The sequence below is a fragment of the Thermothelomyces thermophilus genome, chromosome 5, assembly GCF_000226095.1.
Source record: "Thermothelomyces thermophilus ATCC 42464 chromosome 5, complete sequence".
NCBI classification, from domain to species: domain Eukaryota; kingdom Fungi; phylum Ascomycota; class Sordariomycetes; order Sordariales; family Chaetomiaceae; genus Thermothelomyces; species Thermothelomyces thermophilus.
In genome coordinates this window covers 68,647-92,922 of record NC_016476.1, presented here as the reverse complement: position 1 = coordinate 92,922, position 24,276 = coordinate 68,647, and the positions used below count along the sequence as shown (strand labels likewise).

At 54.7% G+C, this 24,276-nt stretch overlaps 8 protein-coding genes and 1 non-coding gene across 9 annotated transcripts; 4 read left to right on the top strand and 5 right to left on the bottom strand.

Moving 5' to 3' along the window:
* Positions 1-4,353: 4,353 nt before the first annotated feature.
* Positions 4,354-5,816, bottom strand: MYCTH_96309 (4-O-methyl-glucuronoyl methylesterase; the record flags this gene model as incomplete). The annotated part of the gene is made up of 3 exons (XM_003665662.1): positions 4,354-4,486; positions 4,590-5,103; positions 5,210-5,816. 3 exons carry the CDS (start codon positions 5,814-5,816, stop codon positions 4,354-4,356), a joined length of 1,254 nt encoding a protein of 417 aa, XP_003665710.1.
* Positions 5,817-7,727: 1,911 nt separating this feature from the next.
* MYCTH_t132 lies at positions 7,728-7,831 on the bottom strand. Its single transcript has one exon. It is a non-coding gene; the product is annotated as a tRNA-Leu (tRNA).
* Positions 7,832-10,791: 2,960 nt separating this feature from the next.
* MYCTH_112362 (uncharacterized protein) lies at positions 10,792-13,935 on the top strand. The gene is made up of 6 exons (XM_003664713.1): positions 10,792-11,512; positions 11,699-11,826; positions 11,939-12,064; positions 12,138-12,221; positions 12,285-13,595; positions 13,737-13,935. Exons 1-5 carry the CDS (start codon positions 10,973-10,975, stop codon positions 13,477-13,479), a joined length of 2,073 nt encoding a protein of 690 aa, XP_003664761.1. The 5' UTR covers positions 10,792-10,972; the 3' UTR covers positions 13,480-13,595; positions 13,737-13,935.
* Positions 13,936-14,054: 119 nt separating this feature from the next.
* On the bottom strand, positions 14,055-15,893 carry MYCTH_112363 (uncharacterized protein). The gene is made up of 3 exons (XM_003664712.1): positions 14,698-15,893; positions 14,416-14,585; positions 14,055-14,348 (listed from the first exon to the last, which is right to left on the bottom strand). Exons 1-3 carry the CDS (start codon positions 15,759-15,761, stop codon positions 14,323-14,325), a joined length of 1,260 nt encoding a protein of 419 aa, XP_003664760.1. The 5' UTR covers positions 15,762-15,893; the 3' UTR covers positions 14,055-14,322.
* Positions 15,894-16,611: 718 nt separating this feature from the next.
* On the top strand, positions 16,612-18,063 carry MYCTH_2144570 (uncharacterized protein). Its single transcript, XM_003664711.1, has 3 exons — positions 16,612-17,107; positions 17,173-17,496; positions 17,559-18,063. Exons 1-3 carry the CDS (start codon positions 16,666-16,668, stop codon positions 17,942-17,944), a joined length of 1,152 nt encoding a protein of 383 aa, XP_003664759.1. The 5' UTR covers positions 16,612-16,665; the 3' UTR covers positions 17,945-18,063.
* A 480-nt stretch (positions 18,064-18,543) lies between these two features.
* Positions 18,544-19,427, top strand: MYCTH_2307881 (uncharacterized protein). Its single transcript, XM_003664710.1, has 2 exons — positions 18,544-19,044; positions 19,116-19,427. Exons 1-2 carry the CDS (start codon positions 18,759-18,761, stop codon positions 19,292-19,294), a joined length of 465 nt encoding a protein of 154 aa, XP_003664758.1. The 5' UTR covers positions 18,544-18,758; the 3' UTR covers positions 19,295-19,427.
* An 83-nt stretch (positions 19,428-19,510) lies between these two features.
* MYCTH_2119714 (uncharacterized protein) lies at positions 19,511-19,918 on the bottom strand (the record flags this gene model as incomplete). The annotated part of the gene is made up of 3 exons (XM_003664709.1): positions 19,511-19,660; positions 19,711-19,782; positions 19,889-19,918. The coding sequence occupies 3 exons, from the start codon at positions 19,916-19,918 to the stop codon at positions 19,511-19,513; spliced, it is 252 nt and encodes an 83-aa protein (XP_003664757.1).
* A 144-nt stretch (positions 19,919-20,062) lies between these two features.
* On the top strand, positions 20,063-21,989 carry MYCTH_2307880 (uncharacterized protein). The gene has a single exon (XM_003664708.1). The coding sequence runs from the start codon at positions 20,172-20,174 to the stop codon at positions 21,819-21,821; it is 1,650 nt and encodes a 549-aa protein (XP_003664756.1). The 5' UTR covers positions 20,063-20,171; the 3' UTR covers positions 21,822-21,989.
* MYCTH_2307878 (uncharacterized protein) lies at positions 21,990-23,616 on the bottom strand. Its single transcript, XM_003664707.1, has 3 exons — positions 23,329-23,616; positions 22,883-23,269; positions 21,990-22,815 (listed from the first exon to the last, which is right to left on the bottom strand). Exons 1-3 carry the CDS (start codon positions 23,488-23,490, stop codon positions 22,159-22,161), a joined length of 1,206 nt encoding a protein of 401 aa, XP_003664755.1. The 5' UTR covers positions 23,491-23,616; the 3' UTR covers positions 21,990-22,158.
* Positions 23,617-24,276: the final 660 nt, after the last annotated feature.

The following is a 24,276-nucleotide window of genomic DNA, read 5'->3' as shown; positions in this document are numbered from 1 at the left end:
CCTAGGAGAGAGGGGGTTCAAACTTTAGTTAGTCTATAATAACAAAGGTAAATAGGCCCTCTTATAAGACCTACTAGCCCTACCTCGGCTAACCTACCCCCTAGTTTTTATAGATAACTTTAACCTTTACTACCTAGTCTAAGACCTATTTAATAGGCTTAGCCTAAGGGCTAGGGACCTCCTTAACCTTATAAACTAATAGGACCTCGACCTATATATACTATATAGCTAGGTCACTACGGCCCCCTAAGGGGACTAACGTAGCCAGCCTTCTATAATAGACTTATTCTAGGCCTTGGCCAGGTTAGAAGTGACCTATAGAAATATTATAGAACGTAGGAAATCTGACCACTACCTATAGGCCTTAAATGTCTCCCTCTAGGGGACTAACGGGCCTATACTAGCTAGTAAAGGGTAGGACTAAAAGAGCCTAGACAAGGAGGTTATACGGGCCGAGGCGGCCTACTTCCTACTCTAGCTTGGCAGGTAGGTATCGGCCCCAGCCAGGCCTGTTTTCTAGGGCCTAGAGGAGCTTCTATAGGCCTTTAATAGGCTTATAGAGGCCCTTGAGGAAATAGCTATAGTCTCGGCTCTGGCAAAGAAGGCTAATATAGGTGGTAAACGAGCTCGATAGTAGACAAAGGAGGTTCGAGAGGCCCAGAAGAGGGCTAAGGAGGTAGAGAGGGCCTATAGGGGCACCCTAAACCCTTATATATAGGAGGCACTTCGGCAGGCCTTATAAGACCAAGCTAAGACTATTACGGCTATGAAAACTAAGAGCTAGAGAGCTATATTATAGGAGGTAACTAACCGGCCGGACCTACTATAGAGGCTAGAGTAGTAGGCAAGGTTATAAAGCTACCTACTAGTCAACCCTTTAAAGCTCCTAGCCTTCGAAGGAGGGCTTATAACCTACTAATAGAAGGTTAAGGCACTAGCTAATAAGTTCTTTCTGAACCTAGAAGCAAACCTATCAGATATTAATAACCTAGAACTAAACGACTATTAGGAGCCGAAGTTCGAAGTAAGCTACAAGGTTATAGTAAATAAAGTTAGGGTAATACTAGCTAGAGCGGCCCTATAGAAAGCCCTAGGGGAGGACCTCTTCCCTATAGGTCTATTAAAGGCCTATAGACGGCCGCTCTACTAGATACTAGCTATACTAGCCTTAGAGAGCCTATAGCTTGGCTATTTCCTAGCCTAGTTTAAAAGGGCTAAGATAGTAGTCCTCTATAAGCCTGGCAAACCCCTATAGGCCTACTTTACCCTAGGTAGCTATAGGCCTATAGCGCTCTTACTAATAATAGGCAAGGTACTAGAAGCTATAGTTACCTAGAAGGTAATAGCTATTATAGAGGCCTATAGGCTTCTCTTAGCTAAACAAATAGGTAACTAGGAATATAGGTCTATAAAACTAGCCATTTGGCTTATTACGGCTTAGGTCTAAGAGGCTTAAAGGTATAAGGTAGCTGCCTCCCTCCTATAGCTTAACATCTTAGGGGCTTTCGAAACTATTAACCACACCCGGCTATTAGCCACTTTATAGAGCTAGGGCTTTCTAAAGTAAGTAATAGTCTAGGTTAGGGAGTAGCTATAGGATAGGGTAGCTATCCTTTACTTCGATAGCTAGGAAACGGAGGATATAGTAGTAAGGGCTAGGGTCCTATAGGGGTTACCCCTCTCCCCTATACTATTTATCCTTTATATAGCGTCCCTCTACTAAGCCATTCGCTAGGCCAGCCCTATAGTCAGTTTGATAGGCTTCGCCGACAATACTAACCTCCTAGCCTTTAGGAGGGCTAAGGAGGCCTATAACGGTTAGCTATAGAGGGCCTAGAAGGCCTGCCTTCAGTAGGTAAGGACCTAGGGTATAGCTTTTGCCCCGGAAAAGTACGAGCTTATCTACTTTAACAAGGGCCAGAAATAGTAGTCGTAACTACTAGAGCTCCTATAGCCTAGAGGGGGTACTACTATTATAGCCCCTTTAAAGTTAGCTAGATTCCTCGGGGTCTAGCTAGACTAGAGGCTATAGTAGGGCCTCTACTATATAAAGGTAGCTAAGAAGCTAGAAACCTAGGAGTTTACCCTAACTAGGCTTACTACGAAGACCTAGGGCCCTAGCCTCCTATAGGTTTATAAGGTCCATACTAAGTATATCTATAGTGCCTTAGCTTATAGGGCCTCGAACTTCTATAAGCCTACTAAGCTAGGGGGTAAGCTAAAAGGCCCTACTAAGGAACTATTAAAGACCTAATATAGGGCCCTCTAAGTAGTTACTAGGGCTTATAAGGCTACCCCTATCTAATGCCTTGAAACGGAAGCCTAGGTACCGCCCCTTAACCTCTATCTTAATAAAAGGCTAGCTAACTTCGAAGCTAAACTCGACTAGCCGCTCCTATAGACTAGGGCAGGCCTAGGGGCCTCCTAGGTCTCTATAAGGGCTCTTATCTAGCAGGCCTATAATAGGCTAAACTAGAGGTTCTAGAAGAGAAGGACTAGGGCAAGGGGCTAGGAGCCGAGGCCTATAGCCCTTAAGGTAGCAAGGTCGATAGTCTAGTAGTAGGTTTAGGAGGGCTATAGCAGGGGTTAACCCCCCCTTTAGACCCTATAAAGAAGGCTATAGGCTACGGAACTAGCTATAGTGGCTAGCTAGAGCAACCACTAGAGGGCCGACCAAGCCAGTAGGAGGATATAGCGTATATTAGACAAGGACCCCCCTGCCTAGTTTTTATAGGGGAAGGCCTACAAAGGCATTAGGGCCTAACGAAGGCCTAGAGCTCCCTACTAGTATAGGCCTATATAGGGGCTATTAGCCTCCGTAACTTTCTATTTAGGGTTTAAGTCCTAGGGGTTAGTACCCCTTACTATGCCTATAGCTATAGAAGGGAGACTATTAAGCACCTAGTTATTTAGTGCCTAAACCTATTAAGAAGCCAAACATAGGAATCTTAGGAAATATAGTCGCAAAGGGACCTAGACCTCGTTTTATAGGGTATAGGGGCCTGTAACTATCGTTTGGCAAGGAGAGTTCTATAGTAGCTAATAGACTTAGGGAGGCTCCTAGAATACTACCTTATAAGGAGGCTAGACTGGGAGGGAAGGCCTCTATAGGGCTATTCTAGCTACTTCTCCTTTTCTTTATAATATATTAGTATTCTAGATTAGGCATTAAAGGTAGGACAGAGGTTTTTACCTAGCCTATTAGGTATAGTTTCCTTTATATATAACTAAAGAGGCTCTAGCATACTTATTAATATAATAGTATAGGACTAATAATAATAATAATAATAATAAACTAATACTTAGAAAAGAAAAAGATACTAACCTTCTTCTTCTTATCTATTTTAACTATTAAGATCTTAAACTACCTATTTAATATTATAAGTATATACCTAGTCTTATCTATATTTTAATAACTAGATATAATAATCTTAAAGCTTTGAATAGTATCCTTAAGCTTATTAAAGAACATCTCTAGTTCTTCTACCTATTACTTAGCTAAGAGTTAGTTTACTTTAACTAGTTTAAGGAATATTAGCTAAAACTATAGATAATCCTATTTCTAATATAGCTACTAGTACTTACTAATAGGAAGGTAAGGAAGATTACAATATACCTATAAGCGGTTAATAGTATCTTAGAGAAGATCTTTAGTAACAAGAGAACTAGATTCGATAAGCTAGTACGTATATCCTTTGAGGGTAGAATCTTCGTCGTTTGAAAGCGACTAAGGTCTTCTAACTACGTTACTACTAGTGGCTAGAAGTCTAGTATCCTTTAATGACTTTAAGTACCGGCTAACCTAGGTCTTTCTAGTCTTAAATAATTAAGCTATATACTATATACTAGGTTCTTTTCTATGGTAAACGGCTAGTTCGGTGGCGAGTTTAAGCGGCAAGGAGCTATTTGGCGGCCTATATACTAGCCGGTTCCTAGATTTGGTCGGTCAGAGGCATTGTATATAGGAAAGTGGTACAGGAAAGTGGTTTAAATTGGGCTTGTGGTAGTGGTTGTGTCTTCGAGTATAGGGAGTTGACTGGTAAAATTGGACACGGGTTTGGACGTGCCCCTGTCCGGCCGTATCTAGGCGTCCGGGGGTTTTGGCCCCACCTGTCGGGAGACAGGTGGTAGTCCTGAATTAATTAGTCAGCACTAACCACCGGGTACATCACCTGGGGAACTTGGTCTGATTTTTTCTGATCATCTTTTTGAAGGCTCAGGCTACACACGTGTCTTCTCTGAAGAGTGGCATCTTCGGCAACTTTCTTTTGTTGTGTCGTCAGTTCCCCGTAAGTAGCTACCTCAAGCTATGTGGTTCATTTCCCGTTTCAGCCAGTCTGACCCGAACCCGGTTCAAGCTCCGGGAACCGCCGTCGCCCATGGGAAGGCGGACGACACGGGTGAGCCGTACGAGCCGAGGTTGTTGTAGTCCTTGTCTGTCGGGGTCCCAAAGAAGATCTTTTGGACGTACGGCAGGATAGCCGTGCTAATAAAGCAACAGGTGCATCATCGGTCAGCCCCGCCACTAAAAAAAAAAAAAAAAAAAAAAAAAAAAAAAAAGAGGAGAGGACATCTGGTCTGCCACTCACTAGCCGCTCAGATCGCAGTGCCCGCCCCCGCGCACGCTGATGCCAATGTTTTCACCCGCTCCCAGCCAGTCATAGACGACCTTGGCCGCAGGGTAGACGACGACGGCGGTGCCCTTGCTGTTGACGAAGGGGTCGCCGGTGCCCTGGTCGATGATGACGGCCCTCGGCGCGATGGCCGCCACGATGGTGTGGGCGTCGTACGGCAGGTTCTGGGCGTGGTTCACGAAGGTGCCCAGCTTGCTGTTGGTCCACCAGCCGGCGCCCTGTTTGCTGTTCTCGAGGTTCTCGCCCTGCCCGCTCATGTCGTAGTACCGGTAGGGCCCCGCCCCCTGGACGCCCGACGACATGGGCATGGTGAGCGTGATGCGCTTGTCAAAGAGCCCCGCCGCCAGCGCCGCCTTGCCCAGGCGCGAGCACCCGGTCACGCCGACCCGGGCCGCGTCGATCTCGGGGACCGTCAGGTTGATGGCATCCAGCGTACGGTGGAAGCCCCAGGCCCAGGCCGTCAGGACTCCTGATTATTATACAACCATTTTTTTTCCCGCCGTGTTAGCGCTCTGTTCGTGGCTGAAGCAAAAAAAGTAAACAAAAAGTGGACTCTAGGTGGTTTAGTTAATTACCAATGTCCCTCCCGTTGTAGATACTCCAGAAAGCCCCCGTCTTCGCATTGCTATCCGGCGATACGGTGGTGTAGTCAAACTGCGCAACGGCGATCCCCGCGCTCAGATATGGCTGGTTCTGCATCCCGCCAATGTTGATCACCACCGGCGCCGGGTTCGACGCGGAAGCCCCGGAGGGCAGCGAGATGGTCGCCCTGAAGCTGCCCTGCTTGCCGCCCGCCGTCACGACGATGTTGAGCGTGTTGCCGCTGCGCGTGGCCTCGACCTTCTCCTCGGAGGGGTCCGGGTAGTAGCCATACTGGTACTCCTGCAGCAGCTGAATGATCTCGGGCTGCCGGCACCGGTACCACTCCTCGGGAGTCTGCACCCTGCCCTTGCCCCTGCCGGCCACGACATCCGCGGCGTTATCGGGCGTGGTGTACGCGAGCGGGAGGAAGGGGTCCGGCATCGACGACTGCAGCGGGAGCTCTTGCCAGGTCGGGAAAGGGGACGGGATCGGGGCACACTCGATCATGGTGTTACCGCCGCCTTGTCGCGGGATCCGGGGAACCCGGGAGGCGCTGCCGATCGCTGCCCCTATCAACGTGTATGCTGAGACTAGCTTCATCTTGAAACAATCTGCTCTGCTCTATGACAAGAGGTGACGGGCTCTGAATCAAGGCTGACCTGAGGTGCGTCTTGTCCCCCTCCTCTGAGGCCCTCCAGGATACGTGTATATCAGACCCGAGTGCTTGTCCCATCTGTCCGGGGCGAGGTTAACAACCGCCAGAATAACTTCCGAAAGTCGAGCATTCCGTCGCCCGGCTGTCCCGGGCATTGGACCTTAGCGTTTGGGTCGTGTGGGGTTGGCAATTCACCGGTCGTATTCTTCATATTAGCCGGTTTGGATCGGCGTTCACACAATTGCCGGACCCGAGCACCAAGACTCGGAATCTTTATAGAGTTAACCTCATATACTATTATAGTTACTTTGTATGATCTCGGTCTGTGCGCCGTCTGGTCAAGGGCTTTACGAACACTAGAGCGGTGCCTGTCTTTTGGGTAATAAGGAACCCAGTCGTCCTTTGAATGCTACCGCTCCTAGGGTGTATGTGCTTCGGAGACCAGGCTCTACTAGGATGTTTAGGCGGCCAAAATTGGTCATGGTTGTCCTGAGTCCCTCCTGCTAGGCCAGCGATGATATTGTGGTGCAACGTGTCTCATCCGCTTATATTACGTCTGTGTAAATCTTGGCCACGATGAGTCGGTAGCCTCAAACTTGCTCGTCGCCAGTTGCCTATCTACCTGATGCAGTACGTTGTCAACAGACGCGTCCATCATGTAAGGTTGGATAAGATAAGCCCTGTGGATCTGGCAAACGGGCTGGCAAACGGAGGGTTCTTTGTTCCTATCCTCTACTTATACAGAGCCACAGGGCCAGCAAACGTGGGAAGGAGACATCGCACTTTTGAACTATTTACAACTTACCAACCATCTTCCATCTATTGGAACCACCATCTTCTATCACTACCAGTCCAGGTCAGTTTCCTTAATTTGTGGAGTACAGTGGCTTTGCTGTGACCTCGCGGATGGTTTTCCCTCATGAGGTTCATGTAAGGTGTTGAACAGAGTCTCCTGGCTGAACGAGGTAGCATGAGCGAACTTCCCTCTCAAAAGCCAAGTCGAAGACACTGCCAAGTGCAAGCAACTGGCCATTTCTCAAATGGAACTCCTGGCGTTCTGGGGAGTTTGGTTGCTGCCGGGGCCAAATGAGTGGTAGAACCTTCAGAGGGCTTTCTCCTCGTGAAACACCGTTACTCAGTGATGACCAGAGTCATATCTTCTCCAATACCTGAGTCGTATGTAAGATCCATTTTTTTGTTGTTGTGATGGTGGAAACTTCCGGATAATCTGGCTACGGTGACAATCGACAGGCCCAGATATCGCTGGTTAACCCGGAGAGGCGAGCGGAAACTGCGAGATACGGACGATCAGATTCTCCGCCATTACGGATCGTTCGGAGCTAGGTGATGGTACCAATCGCTTGGCTACCTGAGATGCCTTTGACGTGTGTACATACCTGATTCGAAAACGTCTAGATGGAACTCATTAGAAACATTGAGAACAGGCATAGCTTGTCAATGCTCTTAGATTATAGGGAGACAGAATTTTGAGCGTTATATTAATTAAATAGTTCAAGCGGCCCGGGCTTTGCACAGGATTTTTGCTGCTGCCATCGTCCGCCAGTCTGAACTTGTGGCGACGATGCTTTCAAGCTCAGGCTGGGGTAATCAGAAATTACCGTCAATACCATGAACCCTATTTTCGAACCGAACTGCGGAAGGACGCGCCACTGTCCTCCATCTATGCCAGAACACACTACCCACCTTACCTCTCGAGAACCTGTCAGCGTCTTACGATCAAGCGCCAGATCTATGGAGGCACATGGAGAACGTTTACAGACCTTCTAACGAGAAAGCAAAATGCATTCCGCGCATTTGCAATCTTCATAAAATTGGGAAAGAGTAGCAAAAGTTGATGACAAGGGTGAGATTCGAACTCACGCCCCTTTCGAGACCACGGATTTGGATTAAGGGTTTAAACACCTTAACGTGGCGCCTTGGACCGCTCGGCCACCTTGCCTTTCAGGTGATGGGGAGTGACAAGCATTTTGGCATACCAAAGGGAAAGTCAACCAGGGCCACTATGGCAAGCAGATTGATACCTTTAGGAAACGAATTGGTGTTTGCACTGCTGCATGTGGCTTGATAAGATGCAAACAGCAGCAGTTTGGAGTGGCCAACAGGATCTCAAGGCCGAATATTGGCGGCGTTCGAGCGGGGTTGGGATGAAATGTTTGCTTGCAGTCGAAGAAGCAAATGGTCTGTACCAACCGCCTCAATATAAAACAGTCTACCGAGTGCATGCAATTGCACTAGGGCCATTACTGGCTCTGCTGGCCGCAACATTGAGCGCCTCGGGTGCTTTTTCATGGCCGCAACATGCAGCCAAAGGCTGCACAACTGCAGCTGCGAGCCGCTATGGTATCGCAAGGAAGCGCTGCAGGCGGGTTGTTTCCTTTCTAACCTATTATTGTTCTCCCTTCCTTTTCCTTTTGCTTTTAATCTTGAAGACGGCAGAGGTTGATATCGACGGGGAGAGGTGCCTGTGCATTAACCCAAACCTCAGTCACACCTTGTGCGACTGTGGCTTTTGGGAGCTAGCAGTGACTGGATAGGAAGTTGTGACCCCTCTGCAAGCCAGCATTTGAAGTGGTTTGTTCCGACTCGTCTGTCTACTTCCTGACCAAATTTTTTTTTCCTGTTTTTGCACTTCACATTCTAGGCCCGTGCGTCTTTCCAAGCCACCTCTTGTCTCTGGTGTGATGGAAGTTGCCATTGCCATGTCTCAGTCGGTGTTCCTAAAGGAGGTATGTATACAACGATCTCCCTGAACCCTCAGCCCTGTTCTGATTGAACTACGTCATAAACCCAAGTCTCCGGGGCCGCTGACTATTTACTGTTGAGGAGATATAGGCCAGGCAACTAACCGTCGCGGCGTCTAGGCCCATTGGAAGGAGCTAGATCGGGACAAAAGAAAGAATGAGTGGGGAAAACGGTCAACCGGCTGCATGCGTCAACTTAATCGAGACTACTCCGTACTAAATAAATCGACTCGAAAAAAAAAAAAAAAAGAAAAGAAAACCGGCATGACAGAAACATTGGATCAGAAAGCAAGCGCTGAGGAAGGGTCTTTCTTTTTCTCGCAAAACAAGGTTTGCACCAACTCAATATCTATTAATTACCTAGTACAGGTTACCGTTTTGCATACCAACTCTGTCCTTCCCGATCTAGCCACGTTTTCCATGACCTCGGAGCTCCCGCCTGGGGGGTGCAGAACTTAAGGATTTTCCAATCCGTGCCACGGTCCTGGGTTTCGTGTTTGGAAGAGCACGGAGGACTCTCGTCTGACTCGGCAGCGGAGCATGCGCAGAGGCTCTACTGTATATGCTCGGCCCAGCAGTTTGCGGATTTAGGCGCTGAACTTGTGGACGTTGATCTCTCATCTAACTAATCGAGATAGTTATGTTCCGTGAAAGCAGGGTTCGAGAACCCGGTTTGGGCCTCCTGGGCAGTCTGTCGGATATCGGAGAAGCGGAATAGTGTATCCCACGATGCTACAAGTACTGTACAGTACACTAATACATAGTAATCAGTACCAAGCACGGCGACCATGCGGGTCCCCTCCCCCCCCGTGGGGCGCTAGTGCCCAGGGTCCCATGCAAAAGTAATAGTGATCGGCGCGTAGCGGCTGTGACCAATCCTGGCACCGAAGGCATCGGGAGCTGAGTGGGTGGAGTGCGGATGTGCCCGACGGCATCTCAGATGCGGTCCGCAGGTTCACGAGCCGGCCGACCACTTTCATTTTCTAGGTTATCGAGTGGTGTTCGAGTACGCGATGCACCAAGTTCCCATCACTATTATTACATTTCCGTACACGTTTCGGATTATACACGAAACTCTGGCCTACATTCCGTGCATGGCGGGCATGATGCAAAGGGCCAGGAAGCAATGGTGATTATGTTTTCGCTCACCCCGACAAGACGTGGAGAGAAAAGAGAAACTCAGAGAAAAAATTGCGCATGCTGACACGCTGCGGTTGCTGATCCCATGGAAGGCGGCCAATCGACGTGGCCAGCGCTAACTAAATACTGCGTAGCTCATCTCCTGTCGGAGAACGCACAAGCAAACTGTGTACCTTGGTCCCGGTCTTAACTCATTACATAGTAGATCTCGGATCCTGTTCGTGGTTGGTAGTGTACTGTACTAGAGCACACGACGGATCCGACCGATCACACCCACCCTAGCGCATCTGATCGCCCAGGCACACCATCGACGGTGATCTTCCCCCACATGCATGTACACTATGTACAGTACATACAGCGAGATTTAAGAGAGTCACATCTGAACCACCAAACGCCCATGGAGGCTGGGACAGAGACAAAGTGATTCAGGCCTACATTGGCCGGAGGAGGCCTTGGCTTGTGCTAGTAACATTTTCTTTCGGGACTCGAGCTCGCAGGACGCCCCATGTCCGGTACCCTGGCTCTCAGCCCGCCCAAGGTGCTACGAGTATACCTAATCCGTACTTGGAAGTTAGTGTGGTGTACGGATCCGTAGTGTAGGTACGAAGTATTATTGTATGGAGTCCTCCCAAGGGACCGGGCGGGCGGCCTGGCTGGTTTCCCCATTCCTCCCTCCCTCCCTCCCCACCATGCCACCGGGATCGGCTGCTCCTGCGGCCTCTCACAGCAATCACAGATCGAGAATACAACCACGGGGTGTGTACGACGATGTCACCATGACCATGGGTCCGCTCTTTAATATCCCGGTCTTGCCTGAAGCCGGGATCAGAGCCTGGCAGCCACACTCGCGTCATGGGCTGTCTGAGTCAAGGCACTCTGTCCGGGCTACTAGTGTACAAGTATGTAACTATCGATGTACTGTATATATGTACATTCCGGTAGCCCTGTTCCCTGTTCCACGCCTTGGGTGCATGTGTGTGTGTGTGTCCCGGGGGTGCTCTTCCCATAATCCAGATAAGCTCGTGTGCCTGACAGAGTACATACATATTCTTCGCTCGCTTCTTCCTACCCCAGTCAGTCCACGAGCTTATCCAGTCTCTCTCTTTTCCACTCTCGCGGTTTGCTTTGGATCTCCCCCCCCCCCCCCCCCCAAACAAGCGTCGACGGACCGCAGCCATCCTCGAGCCATCCCTCGAGCCATGATCTTGCCACGCGCCTCCGAGACGCCCGCCCCGGCGGCGGTGGGGTCCGAGTTCGGGACGACGCCCGACACCAAGCCGGAGCCGCGTCTGGACGGCGTCGGCATCTGGTGGATCACCTTTGGTGCCGTCTGGACCGCCCTCCTCGTCTGCGGCATGACATTCCTTTACAAGAAACGCAACACGCCGACCCTTCGACTCCGCTCGCTCTCCTTGACCTTTTCCGGCATCATTCTCTTACATCTCTACTGGATCTCGGTCCAGATCGCCTACTCCGTCGGCCCGCTAGCCCCCGAGGTCGCCGAGTACTGGATCATGGGGGTCTGGTATCCCTTCGGCATCGCCCTCTTCCACGCCGGCAACAGCCAGTTTCTCCACGTCGCCAAGGCCCAGAGCCGCTTCGCCCGTCCGCCGAGTCAGATGAAGACGCGCTACGACGAGAAGCGGCTGGTCCGAAGGCCCAATCTCTTTCAAGCCATCATGCAGATGGACTACTCGAAGCGCATGTTTATGTTTGTTACCATGGGCATGACGGTGCAGGTTAGGTACATCCCAGCACTGATCTTAAATACGGTTACATTTTCATTGTTTTATCATCTTTTAATCTGTATTTGTGCTTGTTTTTCTGGTTTCTTTTTCCCACAATAATTACCTACTTCATAACGAAACAGCAGCAGCATCCGCTCCACAAATATCATCATGGAAAAAGGGCTAACCCGCACACAGCTGCTCGTGGTAGTCATCATCTACCTCATCTCGCGCAAATTTCATTCCGACTTTGGCATTCCCGGCACTGAGGTGACGGGTAGCTCGCCCGCGGAGATCGCCATGAAGCAGGGCAGAGGCTGGGAGTGGTAAGTATCCTGCTCGCAACCACCCCCCCTTTTTTTAAAAACAACAACAACAACAACAACAACAATCACGACGCTACACTTTTAGGAGGCTTGCGAGCTAATCTGTGTGCAGGTGGCCCTCGATCGTCTGGCAGTTCGTCTGGGCCTGGATCATCGCCCCCATCATCCTCTGGCGATCTCGCGGCATTCATGACACGCACGGCTGGCAACGCCAGACCATCGCCTGCTGCATTGCTGGGTATGTGGTCCGCGGGTTTTCTCGGAACTCGTTTGCCCGTCCTCCGTAACTGGTAACTGACTCCTCGAAACAGACTCCCAGCAGCGCCAATGTGGCTCATTGCGCTCTATGTCCCCGGCATGGCACCGGTGAACAAGTACTTTGTGCCGCCGCAGTGGTAAGTTTGTATTTTGCTCCTTCTAGTGGAAAGAGAAGAACCCCCTCCCCTGACAGGAGGCAGGATCGCCCTCACCATCATGGTCATGGAGATCTGGACCGTCTTTGTCCCATGCTGGGAGATCCATAAACACCAGACGCTACGCCAGGAGACGCTCGAGTCCATCGCCAACTGGGAGTCCAAGAAGCGGCTCGGGACCAAGTCGGAGACCTCGAGCGACAGGAGCGGTGGACCGCCCCTGAGTCCGACCTCGACCAAAGTCGGCGACTCGGGCGGTTTCGACTCGTGGAAGAAGCTGTCGAACCTCGAGTCCAACAGCAGCCAAAGCAACCTCGGCCCCGACGAGAGCGTCCTGACCATGGCCGCGCTCGAGCACGTCTTGGAAAAGAACCCGGAGCCGCTGCGCCAGTTCTCGGCCCGCAAGGACTTCTCGGGCGAGAACATCGCCTTCTTGACCGCCGTCTCGGAGTGGAAGAACGGCCTCCCGGCCGACTTCGTCCGCGGCCGCTTCGACGCGAGCCCGGACGCGGTGCGGGACCAGTTCACGCGCGCCCTGCGCATCTACACCGAGTTCATCTCGCCGCGCGAGGCCGAATTCCCCATCAACATCGCCTGGGCCGACCTGCGCAAGCTGCAGGGCGTCTTCGAGCGCGCCGCCCGCAGCCTCGCCGCCGCGAACCCGTCCTCCCCGGTCAACCACGCCGATGCCGCCACCCCCTTCGCCGACGACAACTTCGTCTCGACGCCGGCGGCGGCGGCGGCAGCAGGAGCAGCGGCCATGAAGACGCCAGCCGATACTGCTGCCCCGAACAAGGCGCCCCCCTCCCGCGACTCCCAGGTCCACATCCTGGACCCCCCCGGGCCCGAGCCCGAGGCCGAGTCCGAGCCCGCCCGGCGGACGCCGCCGACGTCGTCCCGGGGTAATAACCACATCCCGCTGACCGTCAAGATCGTGACCCCGCCACCGACGGCAACGCCGCCGCCGCCACCGCCGTACCCGGTCTACGAGGGCGACATCCCGGAGGCCTTCGACGCCACCGTGTTCGACGCCGCCCAGGCCAGCATCAAGTACCTGGTGCTGACCAACACGTGGCCCAAGTACGTGCGCGAGCGGCGCGGCTCCGAGAGCGGCTCCAGCAGCGGCGCCCCCTCGGAGCGCGGCGGCGGCTCCGCCCCGAGCACCCTCGGCGGCGGCAGCGTGCGGAGCAAGATCAGCCTCAAGAGCGCCTTGGGTTTCTTGAAGGGCGTCATTCACTGATTTCACCTCATCATCATCATCACTCGTTATATATATATATGTATGTCAAATCTTTCCTGTCCTTTCTTCTCCTTGTTATGGTGGGTGCTTGATGAATGAGCGGAGGGAGGCCCGGTGTAAGTCATTTTTCAAATCGCCAGCTATGCAAAGTCACCTTTCCTATCTACATTTCAACTTTTCCTATCAGGTATAATCGTTATTACCACAGAGAATGTATACCTGACCTGGTTACCTGTTCCTGTGCGGCCGTCTGCCAGGGGTCAGACATTGGGTTCATATCCCCGGTGGTGCAGCGCCGCGGGCCGGGCCGCTTATGGATTCTCTGCGGATGGGGATGTTGACGGCTGGATGACTTCAGGATTGCGGTTGACATCAAGAAGGATGAATTCAGTTTCGGTATTATACCCCTTCGTGTACATTATCTTAGTCTTAGTCGTAATACCCCCGTTTTTCCCTACTGCCGCGAGACAGCAGTTTCTCTTCCCAAAACTATTGGAACTTTTATCGCCACAAATGCAGCCGAGTCAGCACAGCACAAATCGGTTTCCCTGTCCATTACTTAGGCATCCAAGGTTCCTGGTCTCATAAGGTTTCTGAATTCAAGGCCGACCCGCAGGGGTCTCAGGGTAGTATACTGGCAGGCCCAGAACGATCTGCGTTACGGAATAATCCGTACCAATTCACAGATCCCCGATCGCAGCCATTCTTTTTCTCGCTCACTTCAACCCTTCCCCTGCAATCCCCCAAGATCCAGACTCGCTTCCAAATGGAGCGACATGGCGCAGCTCCACAAACCTACGCGTGGTGTGGTAACTAGTGGGAACTCCCAGACCACCCCCTTTCTCACATGACAAAAAGCAGATCGGTATCTGGCGATAAGCGAGATGAGTTAGCGGTCCACATCTGGCGGAGGGGTGAAGGAATAACTATACGCACCAAGCGGGTGGCTGCAGGACAGTTGGGGCTTTTGCGTGTATTTGGTCTCGAGCACGTCGCGGATGCTGTTGAGCAGCTGCACGTAACTCTGCTTGGGGTTCTGCCTGAGGGCCGTGATGAAGGCCCAGGACATGGCGCCGGTCGCCTGCGAGGCAATGGTCGCGTCGGCTCTATTCCAACTCAGTTAGTTTAGTCCCCCACCACGTTGGTCATGTGCACAAGGGCATGATGGGGTTGGGAAATAAAAAAAATAAACAAATAAAAATAAATAAATAAACGTACGAGGTCTGATCGTCCTTGCTGCCGCTCCACATGACCACGTCGGCAGGCGACGTCTTGGTGCGCTTGGTCCGCTCGTAGGCGTCGTTGCCCTTGAGGGCGGTCTTGGCGAAGCCCATGAAGGAGCTGGCGACGCCGCCCATGTCGCCGCGCGCGTAGGCGCCGACGGCCTCGAGCAGGCCCTGGCCGGCCTCCTTGGCCAGGTTGGGCTCCTTGAGCACGCCCTTGGTGCTGTAGAGGTAGGGCAGGTCCATGGCGGAGCCCGAGTGGCAGCTGTCGAAGATGGCGGTCAGGCGCACGCCCGGCCGCAGCGGCTTGACGACGAGATCGTGGATCTGGTCGTCGACCAGGTGGCCGGCCGTCTTGTAGTCGACCGGGTAGATGACCTCATCGTAGCCGTCCTCCTCGTCGCCGTCCAGGTCCTCGGTCTGGCCGCCGTGGCCCGAGTAGTGCAGGAAGAGGGCGTCGTTGGGCTGCGCCCCGTCCACCAGCCACTGCATCGCCCGAATGATGTTGGCCTTGGTCGGCTGCAGCACCGGGTCGGACTGGTCGTCCGTCAGCTTCACCATGTCCTCGGGCCGGTAGCCGTACTTCTCCGTCAGGAAGGCCGACACGTTCTTGACGTCGTTGATGCACCCGCGCAGCTCGCCCTCCTGGCCAAAGTAGTTGATGCCGATCAGCAGCGCCTTCCGCCGCCCGGTGCAGTTGGAGTACTGGAACGTGTAGCCCTGCGGCGCCCCGTGGCCGAACTCCTGCATCCCCGAGGGCGGGGGCGGAGCGGTCTCCCGAGGCCCCGAGCCACCGTAGCCCGGCCCGTGATTGATCGGGTAGCCGTAGGCATCATAACCCTGAGGCGGCGGTCCCGGCGGCCGCTGGTACTGGCGCTGCTGCTGCTGCTGCTGCGGAGGGTAGTAATTCTGCTGCTGTTGCGGAGGCGGGTACTGTCCGTAGCCCTGGCTCGGCGGATATTGCTGTCCGTATCCTCCGCTGCCGTATCCTTGGTGGTATCCAGAACCGGAGCCGGAGCCGGAACCGGGTCCATAGCCTTGACCGGGGTAGTACGACATGCTGCAGCGCTGAAGAAGAGGGTGACGAAACTCGACCTTGACGGATGATTTCAATTAGTTCTCGGATGCGGGAAGGGTTGAGGTTGAACACGCGACGGTGTGATATGAAAGAAGAGTGCGAAGGCAGCGTTGGGTGGAATGATTGACGAGAGAGTTGTGTCTAGGTAAAGCGCCCGGGCTGCCTCAAAAAACAACCTAATCACTACTGCGTACGTAAGTAGTAGTACGGATAGTGGCAGCACCTCCCCTGGCAGGGCAACGGAACCAGAAATGCGGATACAGCGGCTGCGCGGCGGCGGGTGAGGCGGCCTGGCACTTGTTGGCCCACGTCTGAGATCAGTGGGGCGCAGGACCTAAAAAGTGGAAATGGAGCGGGAATGAGATGAATTAGACCCCTCTTTGGGCCCTGAAGAGTCAGGCAAAGCCGCTCCCACAAAATCTACGTTGCTACGGAGTAAAATGTGCTCACAATCGAACGCCAAGGCCTAGCGGATGCTCCGGCAGTACGAGAACTCGATATCTCATCCGAATACTGGTTGCTTGGCTGCTTGGCCGCTCGGCCGCTCGGCTGCTTGGCCGCTTGGCAGGGTGACAACGGATCACAACAACGTGCCACGGAGGTGAGCGGGTCCCATGCGGCTTTCGGCTGCGCGGGCTTTGTTTGCTCGGTGCTGCCTGGTGGGGTGAGGGGAGCCCCTCTGCCCCTCCAGATGCCTGCTCCTCTTTGTGTTAGGTCGTTCGGAATTGAGGGAACCAACAAGGGCTGTCTGGAGAAACTGGCGAAGCTGACGGGAATAAAAATCGCAAGAGATACCGCTGCTTTGACACCTGCAGCATCGGTCCTGGATTAGACACACCTCCTAGTCGTCGTCATTTGCCTACTCAGCAAGCCTTAGCGCTCCACATGTCCTTTTTAAAGAAGCTTACCGACGGCATTGCCGAAGATCTCGGCCGCTTGGGCCTTGGATCTGAAAAGAAGGAGAGCAGGGATGAGCATCGTTACTCCAACCGCGATGGCGTAGGCCACTACCCTCCTCAGCAGTATCCGCCCCAGGGATACGGCGGCTACCACAGCCCCCAGCCCTACGGCGGCCATTACCAGTCCCCGCCGCCGCCGCCGCCGCCTCCCGAAGGCAGCTACTATCCCCCGCAGGGACACCAGCCCTACTCCCCTCCCCCGCCTCAGCCGAATTACTCCTCGCCACCGCCTCAGGGCGAGACCCCGTACGCGTACCCCCCCGAACCCGGTCCGCGCCCGCCGCCTCCCTACAACCCGCCGGCCGACAAGCCGCCGATCCCTTCCGGCTGGAAGCCGTGCTGGGATGACCACTACCAGCGCTGGTTCTGTGAGTCCCATCAGCCCTAAACGTCTACCCCGAAGCCATCGTGGTTCACTAACATGATGATCCAGACGTAGAGGAGCACAGCGGCCGCTCCCAATGGGAGGCTCCAGGTTATGAGCAGTCTTACCATCCTCCCCAGGAAGGTGACAATCGCGGACACGATACCCCGGGTGCTTACCATGATGGCTATGGTGCTCCTCCTGCCGGCTATGACAGTCATCACACCTCCTACGGACAGAGCCCCTACGGAGGCGAGCACGTCAGCCCTCAGCCAGAATACGACGACCGCGGGAGCCACAAGGAGAAGAAGAGCCACAGCGGCATGCTTCTGGGTGCCGCCGGTGGCTTAGCCGTCGGTGCCGTCGCCGGTGCCGTCATCGCCCACGAGCTCAGTACGCTTGCTCCCCTCTCTCTTGCCCGAGGCGGACTGTTTGGATGGCTAACCACCCCACAGCCGAAAACTCATCAGATGACGGAAGCAACTCCGGCGGTGGCGCCTATGCAGCGGCCCCAGCTGCTGCTGCCGCCGCCCCCGCCGCCGCCCCCGCAACTGTCGTCTACGAGACCAACAACTACTACTATAACGAACCCCCTCCGCCACCGCCGCCGAGCGACTACCCGCCAAGCGACTATCCTCCAGGCGTCCTGCCGACCACCAACGCCTACGGCGAGGAGATTGACAGCAGTGACCGCGAGTCACTACGTGAGGCCCGCGACAACTACGAGGAGGCCCTGGAGGAGGCCGCCAGCTCGTCGGCGAGCAGCAGCGAGCGGGAGGAGCTCGAGGAAGCGCGGGAGGAGTACCAGGAGGAGTACGAGGAGGCCTACTACGATGACTAGAAGCTCGCTTCACCGCGAGCTACTACCGCTCTTTCGCCACATTCGTGCCCTTAGGCAGATTGATGAACCTGGGTTTGATATTATTATCCGTCGTGTCGGTTGCGTTGAATTAAATGCATAATTATCAGTTTTCATCTACCGACACCGACTGGACTGTCATGCGCGTCTTGATTTCAAAGTCAATGGGTCCACAGACCATAAGATACAGTATCTCTAAACGCTTACCTTCTGGTCGGGCAAACACACCATGAGGTGTTAGAATGGCACATGCATATATTTGAAACCCTCTGCCTGCGCAAACATGGTGAACCAATCAATGGCATTGTTGCAAACGTTACTCATGGCAGTTAGAGGAAGCAAGCTTTGAAAATCGTATGGGTAAAGGCAAAGTGGCATCGCAACTTGTTTGGGTTATCTTGGCTTCGGTAGTATCCCGCCGACGGCAAGTCAAGATGATGTGACCCGTTACATTGCAGGGGCTGGTCCTGCTTTATACCACGCACTCACAAAACGCTCGGGAGAGCGCATCTGAACCAGTTCTACCTCACCTAGACACGAACGAACTGTATGAACTTGCTCCCACAGCACCGTACCCTGCCCACACAGAATCGCTATCACCTCAGTACATACACACACGCCAGACTCTGGTTTGCAAACGTTCCGTCAAGAGGAAAGCTTTGCCAGTTTAATTAATACTTGCCCGGCAACATTATGCGCCTGGGTTGAGGATCGCACAATGACAGTTCAAGAAGAAGCATCACAGAAAAATGGCCATGGGCATGGCCATGAGCATGCGCATGAACACTGTCTCAAGATGGCACTACGAGAAGACGGCACTCCGTGGTGGACCGACTTCCCCGAACCAGCATCGACCGCGGCGCAGGTCACGCCGGGAGAGGTTTTTGACCTCCTCCAGGCCCAGGAAACGGCCGAAAACGAACAGCGGCGCTTCCTCTTGGTGGACACACGGCGAACCGACTGTAAAGGAGGAACTGTGCGTGGGGCCATCAACCTGCCGGCTCACAGCTTTTACCCAACACGCAAGACCCTGTACGGCTTGTGCAAGCAGGCAGGCATCAAGACAGTCATCTTCTATTGTGGTGAGAATGAATTTTCGAGGGCGGTTGGGCTTAACAAGCTGACCATGCTCAACTCCCCCGTTACTTCATAGGCTCTTCCCTGGGGCGCGGCCCTCGTTGCGCCGCCTGGTTCCAGGATTATGTCAATCAAGTCGGCGGTGTCCTCGAGTCAAAAGTTATGACAGGCGGCATCCGAGGCTGGATGAAAGCGTACGGCGGGAGGATGATGGATGGCTATGACGACAAAGCGTGGGAGGCGGAGGAGAGATAGCATATGGTTATGCTGGGTATCTTTGCGCCGTCGAATCTGCCCTGCCGAATCCTGTTTTTGTTGACCCGTTTGTATCGTTGAACGCCGTGCTTGCCCCGAAACCGTTTTGCCTCGCATCCCAAAAGCAGAGCAGTAACATCGGTCCATCGGACTTCTCCGGTCTTTTTCCTCCCGCCCCAACCGCCAGCAACCAGGAGACCGCATGGCGCCGGCGCCTTAACGACCACCCCGCGCGTCGTCGCCAATCCTTTCTAGTGCCTCCAGCATGACGACCGAGTTTCCGCGGATGACCACCATGCCGAGCTTCACCTTTTCTCCGTTATCCTTCTCCTCGACGGCGTCGTCCAGCACGATGTTGAGGAAGACCTACACCCCGTCAGCTGCTGCAAACCACGAACTATCCGAGGTGCTCGTACATCGTATCCACGGAGGACGCCAATGACTTTGCGACTACCGTTCAGCTGAACGAACAGGCGCTTGTCAAGGTACTGAAGTTGAAGAGGGGTCAGCGATCCGATCAAAGAGACCAAGAGGTAGCACAACAGCCGGATATGCGAAAGCCACACAAGGAATTGATAGTGGACAGCCACATACTTTCTTCAGTTCGGGTTGCGCGGGCGCCATCTCGTCGTCTTTTGCGTTGGTGGCGGGCCGAGCTAGCGGGACAATTTGGCGACGGTCTGGGAAACGCGTGGATGCGCTGGGCGCGGCTTGGTAGGAAATCTGACAGAAAGTGATGTCACGTGGAGCCCCGATAACCAAGATAACGGCCCCCAAAAGTGGCGACAAGCGCCTCTGCTTCCATTTCGAAGCCAAGCATTTGATTGCGATTCCTCCAGAGGATATATAGACGCATTGAAGTCCAATTCTGCCCACCATGAGCTCCTTTGGCGCCAAGAAGAAGGCGCGCATCATCCACACGTTTGACGACGACGGAGACGATCTGAGCAGCTCAGCGCCCAATACCAGCGACGAAACGCAGAGCGACCGTAAGTTGTCGACTGTCACTGCACCAGCCTCTCTCAATAGCCCTCCGTTGCTGATGATGATCGGTCCAACAAAGAGCGAGCAAGCTGATGCGCTGCCGGCAGAGCCAGCGCCTTTAGGGCGTATCAAGTTTGGGCGCAATAAGCCTGCGAAGTCCTCGGCACTGCGCAAGAGTATCAACATCAACGATGACGAAAGCCAGGAGGGACCAGCGTCTGAGCCCGCTACTATAGCCCGCGGCGACGACGGCGATGATGACGATGGTTCTGGCGGCCCCGTTGTGATACGCCCAACCGCGAGCCGCTCGGGCTCGGCAAAGTTCAAGAAACGACCCGCGGCGTCCCGCTCCTCGTTTCGTCCCGGCGAGGGCACAGCGGACGAGGACGACGACAACACGGAGGTAGGAGGAGCGGTCACGAAACCCGCCCCAAAAAAGCCTCTCGGCCGACGGCTGCTCGAAAACAATGCGCTTCGCAAGTCGGCGTCCCTCCCAAGCCTATCGGGTGACCGTAATCTCCCCATCCGCTTCGGTGGCCAGGAAGAAGCACCAAAATACAGCAAAGAATACCTCGAGGAACTACAGAGCGCAACTCCCGTCGCGCCGCAAAACCTGGCGGAATTACATCTCCACGATGACGGGGACGAGATGTCGCTCGACCCGTCCGAGCTGGAGGGAGCGCTGGTCGTTCCAGCCACAGAGGTCGCGGCTCCATCGACAGGATCAGGCTCGACACCGAGAATCCTCACCGAGGCCGAGATACGCGAGCGCAAGGAACGGCGGGCGCGGCTCGCCAGGGAGGCGGAATTTATCTCGTTGGATGACGGATCCGAAGACGAGCGGGCGGCCCAGAGCAGCCGGGTTACGGTGAATTTTGGAAAGAAGAAGTCGGAATCCCGATTGATAGCCGAGGATGAGGACCTCGGCGAGGGCTATGACGAGTTCGTGTCCGATGGCAGGTTGGCACTGGGCAAGAAGGCCGAGCGCGAGGCAGCACGGCGTCACCGGAAGGAGATTGCCGAGTTGATTCAGGCAGCAGAGGATGGATCCGAGGCCGAGAGCGACGACAGCGAAGCCGAACGGAGGGCTGCGTACGAGGCGGCGCAGCGACGGGCCGGGCTGGACGGGCTTCACCGGCCCGACGAGGACCACGACATGGGTGGTGTCGTTGGGCCGGATGCGGTCCCGCGGATGAAGCCGCTGCCCAAGCTGAACGAGGTGCTTCAGCGGATGCGCGACATCGTCCAGGAGCTGGAGAACGAGGTGGCACGGAAGCGGACGAGGATAGGGGACCTCAAAAGGGAGAAGGAAGAGATACTCGCCCGGGAGAAGGAGGTCCAGGAGATCTTAAATCAGGCTGGGGCCAAGTACCAGGCCGCGGTCGCGAATGCGGGCGGGAACGTGGGTGACGTCGCGAAGATGGTGATCCAGTCACCACTCAGACCACTCCCACCGGGGATTTCGGGGGAACTACCCGTGGAGCGAGGGCTGGAAAGCTTCGGCGCGACACCAATCAGGCGGGACGACACCGAAATGGCGTGAATGGTTCTCGGTGTCCCCTGTACTTGTGCTGTTCAAGTTCAACGGTGACCCCTCGTCTACAAATATTAAGAGTCAAAGCCATGTTCGTTACGCCCTGCTTGAGAAGCATCCAACATAGCCCAAGTAACATTTGTGATCTGAGCGTCTACCTAGAGTGACGAATCCAACCTCTCACCCGCTGATCTGCCATACCGACGCCATGAATATGATACACTGTAGGAGCCTCGCGGGCGGGGCAGGATCGCTGCCGCACCCTTTGAAACCGGCAATATATATAGAAAAGCAGCCCTTGCATCGTCCCCCATTCCAGAACCGGCCCCTCCGCTACCCTGCTACGTTACTTAGACCTGCTCACCCCAGCGCCGATGACGCCCGGCAGCTTCTCCTCGCCCACGTTGAACAACAAGCCGATCGCGAAGGTTACAGCGCCGACAATGGTTATAGTGAAGCCGGCAATGAGCCAGAACTGCACGCTGATATCCTCCTTCTGGCACATATCGCCGCCCCAGCGCACCGTCTTGCGCCCGCTGGACTCGCGGCCGTCGGGGGCCTTGACGACGGTCGCCTTGCACGCGCACACGAAGCAGCTGTGCGACTCGTCGGTACCGTTTGCGGTGCCGTACTTGTTCACGCACTCGCCGTGGCCCGAGCACGAGTTGGTGTCCTTGATGCAGCCCTCGAGCGTGGAGAAGCATTTCGGAATGGCCCCCGGGCGGCGGGCGGCGCTGGAGGAGGAGGAGGAGCCTGCCGTGGGCATCCCATTTGCGGCCGGGGTGCTCTTTTGGATATCGTGGTCCGTCAGGACCATCTCGGTGCCGCGGCGCCTCTGGAGGCTCGCGCCCGTTCCGGCCACGGCGGCGCCGCCCCACTGGCTGAGCTTGGACGAGCGACTGGATTCGGGGAGGAGAACGAGCAGGACCTCGAGGTCGCCGTCGGCGACGAACTTCTCGAGTCGGGAGAGATTTTCGAGCAATGAGTCGTACGTCTTGGGGGACTATGGCCACAGATCAACGTCAGCAGAGATGTTCTCGCTCGGCAGAACGGGCCGGGGCTGATCTCACAGTTCGTAGGTCGTACTTGACGACCGAAGACGGGCCGGTCCAGCAGTCCGTCTCGAACGGATTGATCACCAATGGCAGTTCGCACTGCTCGGGTGATGCAACACCCATATTCTGAAAGTGCGCCATCAACTGGTTGTTGGCGGTTGCCGAAGGCGGATCGGAGATGGTAAATGCGACATTGTGCCCCAACTTCTCCCTCAACCGGCTGGATTGGTCTGCGGCTGCACCCTCGAGAATGATGACGAGTTGTGAGGCATCCGCCTTGTCGGCGTGAGTAAACAACGGCAGCGGGCTCTTGCCGAACGTGGTGAGGTGCTCAACGGCCGTCTCGATGTCGATGGAGCTGGGGATGTCGCGCAGGTCGCTGCCGTATCGTTGCCGGGATGTCTTCGCGCGCGGAGGCATTAGCATTGACGAGGAGAAGTCATACCGAAGCTAAGGCTTACCCTCTGAAGCATGATGTGGCGGGCGACTTCTTTAGGGATGCTGGGTGTTTCGGCCGAAGCTCGTGATGATGAAGGGAACATGTAGACGTCTGCGCTCTGCTGGCTCGCGGCGGCAGCCAACCCAGAAAGGGCGGCCGCTGTTAGGCCGGCGGAGAACCGCATAATGGAAGAGCCAGGACCTGGTTGTGTGATGCAACAAGAGGACGTATAGGTCCGCGAGTGTTCGGGTGTCTGTTGAACACCGCGATGGGCGATTGGGGAGGTTGATTCTCGGTTGCACGTTAGTTGCTTGTTGGCGGTGCTATCCAGGCTCAACGCACCCCTGCAACGGCGCAGTGCTGCAGTGAGTGGGACCGGGGTGGCCCGTGCAGATGGAAGCCACCCCACACCCTGCGCCCGAGACACCGAGCCGGGTGCTCTCGCGATCCCAAAAACCCAAATTGCGATAACCTGGAAAGGGCACAGGTACGAGATTATCTTGTCACCTCCAACGACCCCTCAGCTATCTTGCATAAGTACTCCTCGGTCCCGTCGAGCGTTTTCTGCCATAGAAGCACGTGATATACGAAGCAACCTTTACCGCGACGACTCCGCTTCTTCCGACTACCTACTCGTCATCCGATGCCACCTGGGCGACACTGACGCCCTCGATCTTGCTTCCCTCTTCCGACCCGATCCCGCTCCGCGCTTAAAGCTGCCCCCTCGCTTCTTCCACCTCGTTCGACGATCCCTCGGCCGCCGGACTGGCGCGCCCCCACCTGCCGTCATGTCGCGCCTCTATCGTCCATTCCAGACGCTCTTCAGCTCGAGGATATCCTCGCGCCTACGAAGCGGGCAGACGGTTCGCATCGAGAGGGTCAGGGTCAAGAAAGGGCGGCCCGCCACTCGATTCCTGTGAGCGTGATCCTGTCCTTTTACGCCTTCTGCTCTACCGTTGCTGACGGGAAT

What these genes read in the sequence shown, in the direction of transcription:
- MYCTH_112362 (XM_003664713.1), top strand. Translation starts at nt 10,973, where the DNA reads ATGATCTTGCCACGCGCCTCCGAGACGCCCGCCCCGGCGGCGGTGGGG. An exon ending in CAGGGCAGAGGCTGGGAGTG is followed by an intron (nt 11,827 to 11,938) that starts GTAAGTATCCTG and finishes ATCTGTGTGCAG; the next exon opens with GTGGCCCTCGATCGTCTGGC. An exon ending in ATCGCCTGCTGCATTGCTGG is followed by an intron (nt 12,065 to 12,137) that starts GTATGTGGTCCG and finishes TCCTCGAAACAG; the next exon opens with ACTCCCAGCAGCGCCAATGT.
- MYCTH_112363 (XM_003664712.1), bottom strand. Translation starts at nt 15,761, where the DNA reads ATGTCGTACTACCCCGGTCAAGGCTATGGACCCGGTTCCGGCTCCGGC. An exon ending in AGCAAGGACGATCAGACCTC is followed by an intron (nt 14,586 to 14,697) that starts GTACGTTTATTT and finishes GAGTTGGAATAG; the next exon opens with AGCCGACGCGACCATTGCCT. An exon ending in GTCCTGCAGCCACCCGCTTG is followed by an intron (nt 14,349 to 14,415) that starts GTGCGTATAGTT and finishes GCTTATCGCCAG; the next exon opens with ATACCGATCTGCTTTTTGTC.
- MYCTH_2144570 (XM_003664711.1), top strand. Translation starts at nt 16,666, where the DNA reads ATGTCCTTTTTAAAGAAGCTTACCGACGGCATTGCCGAAGATCTCGGC. An exon ending in CCACTACCAGCGCTGGTTCT is followed by an intron (nt 17,108 to 17,172) that starts GTGAGTCCCATC and finishes ATGATGATCCAG; the next exon opens with ACGTAGAGGAGCACAGCGGC. An exon ending in CGTCATCGCCCACGAGCTCA is followed by an intron (nt 17,497 to 17,558) that starts GTACGCTTGCTC and finishes ACCACCCCACAG; the next exon opens with CCGAAAACTCATCAGATGAC.
- MYCTH_2307881 (XM_003664710.1), top strand. Translation starts at nt 18,759, where the DNA reads ATGGCACTACGAGAAGACGGCACTCCGTGGTGGACCGACTTCCCCGAA. An exon ending in GACAGTCATCTTCTATTGTG is followed by an intron (nt 19,045 to 19,115) that starts GTGAGAATGAAT and finishes GTTACTTCATAG; the next exon opens with GCTCTTCCCTGGGGCGCGGC.
- MYCTH_2307880 (XM_003664708.1), top strand. Translation starts at nt 20,172, where the DNA reads ATGAGCTCCTTTGGCGCCAAGAAGAAGGCGCGCATCATCCACACGTTT.
- MYCTH_2307878 (XM_003664707.1), bottom strand. Translation starts at nt 23,490, where the DNA reads ATGCGGTTCTCCGCCGGCCTAACAGCGGCCGCCCTTTCTGGGTTGGCT. An exon ending in GCCACATCATGCTTCAGAGG is followed by an intron (nt 23,270 to 23,328) that starts GTAAGCCTTAGC and finishes CCGCGCGCGAAG; the next exon opens with ACATCCCGGCAACGATACGG. An exon ending in TCAAGTACGACCTACGAACT is followed by an intron (nt 22,816 to 22,882) that starts GTGAGATCAGCC and finishes CTGTGGCCATAG; the next exon opens with TCCCCCAAGACGTACGACTC.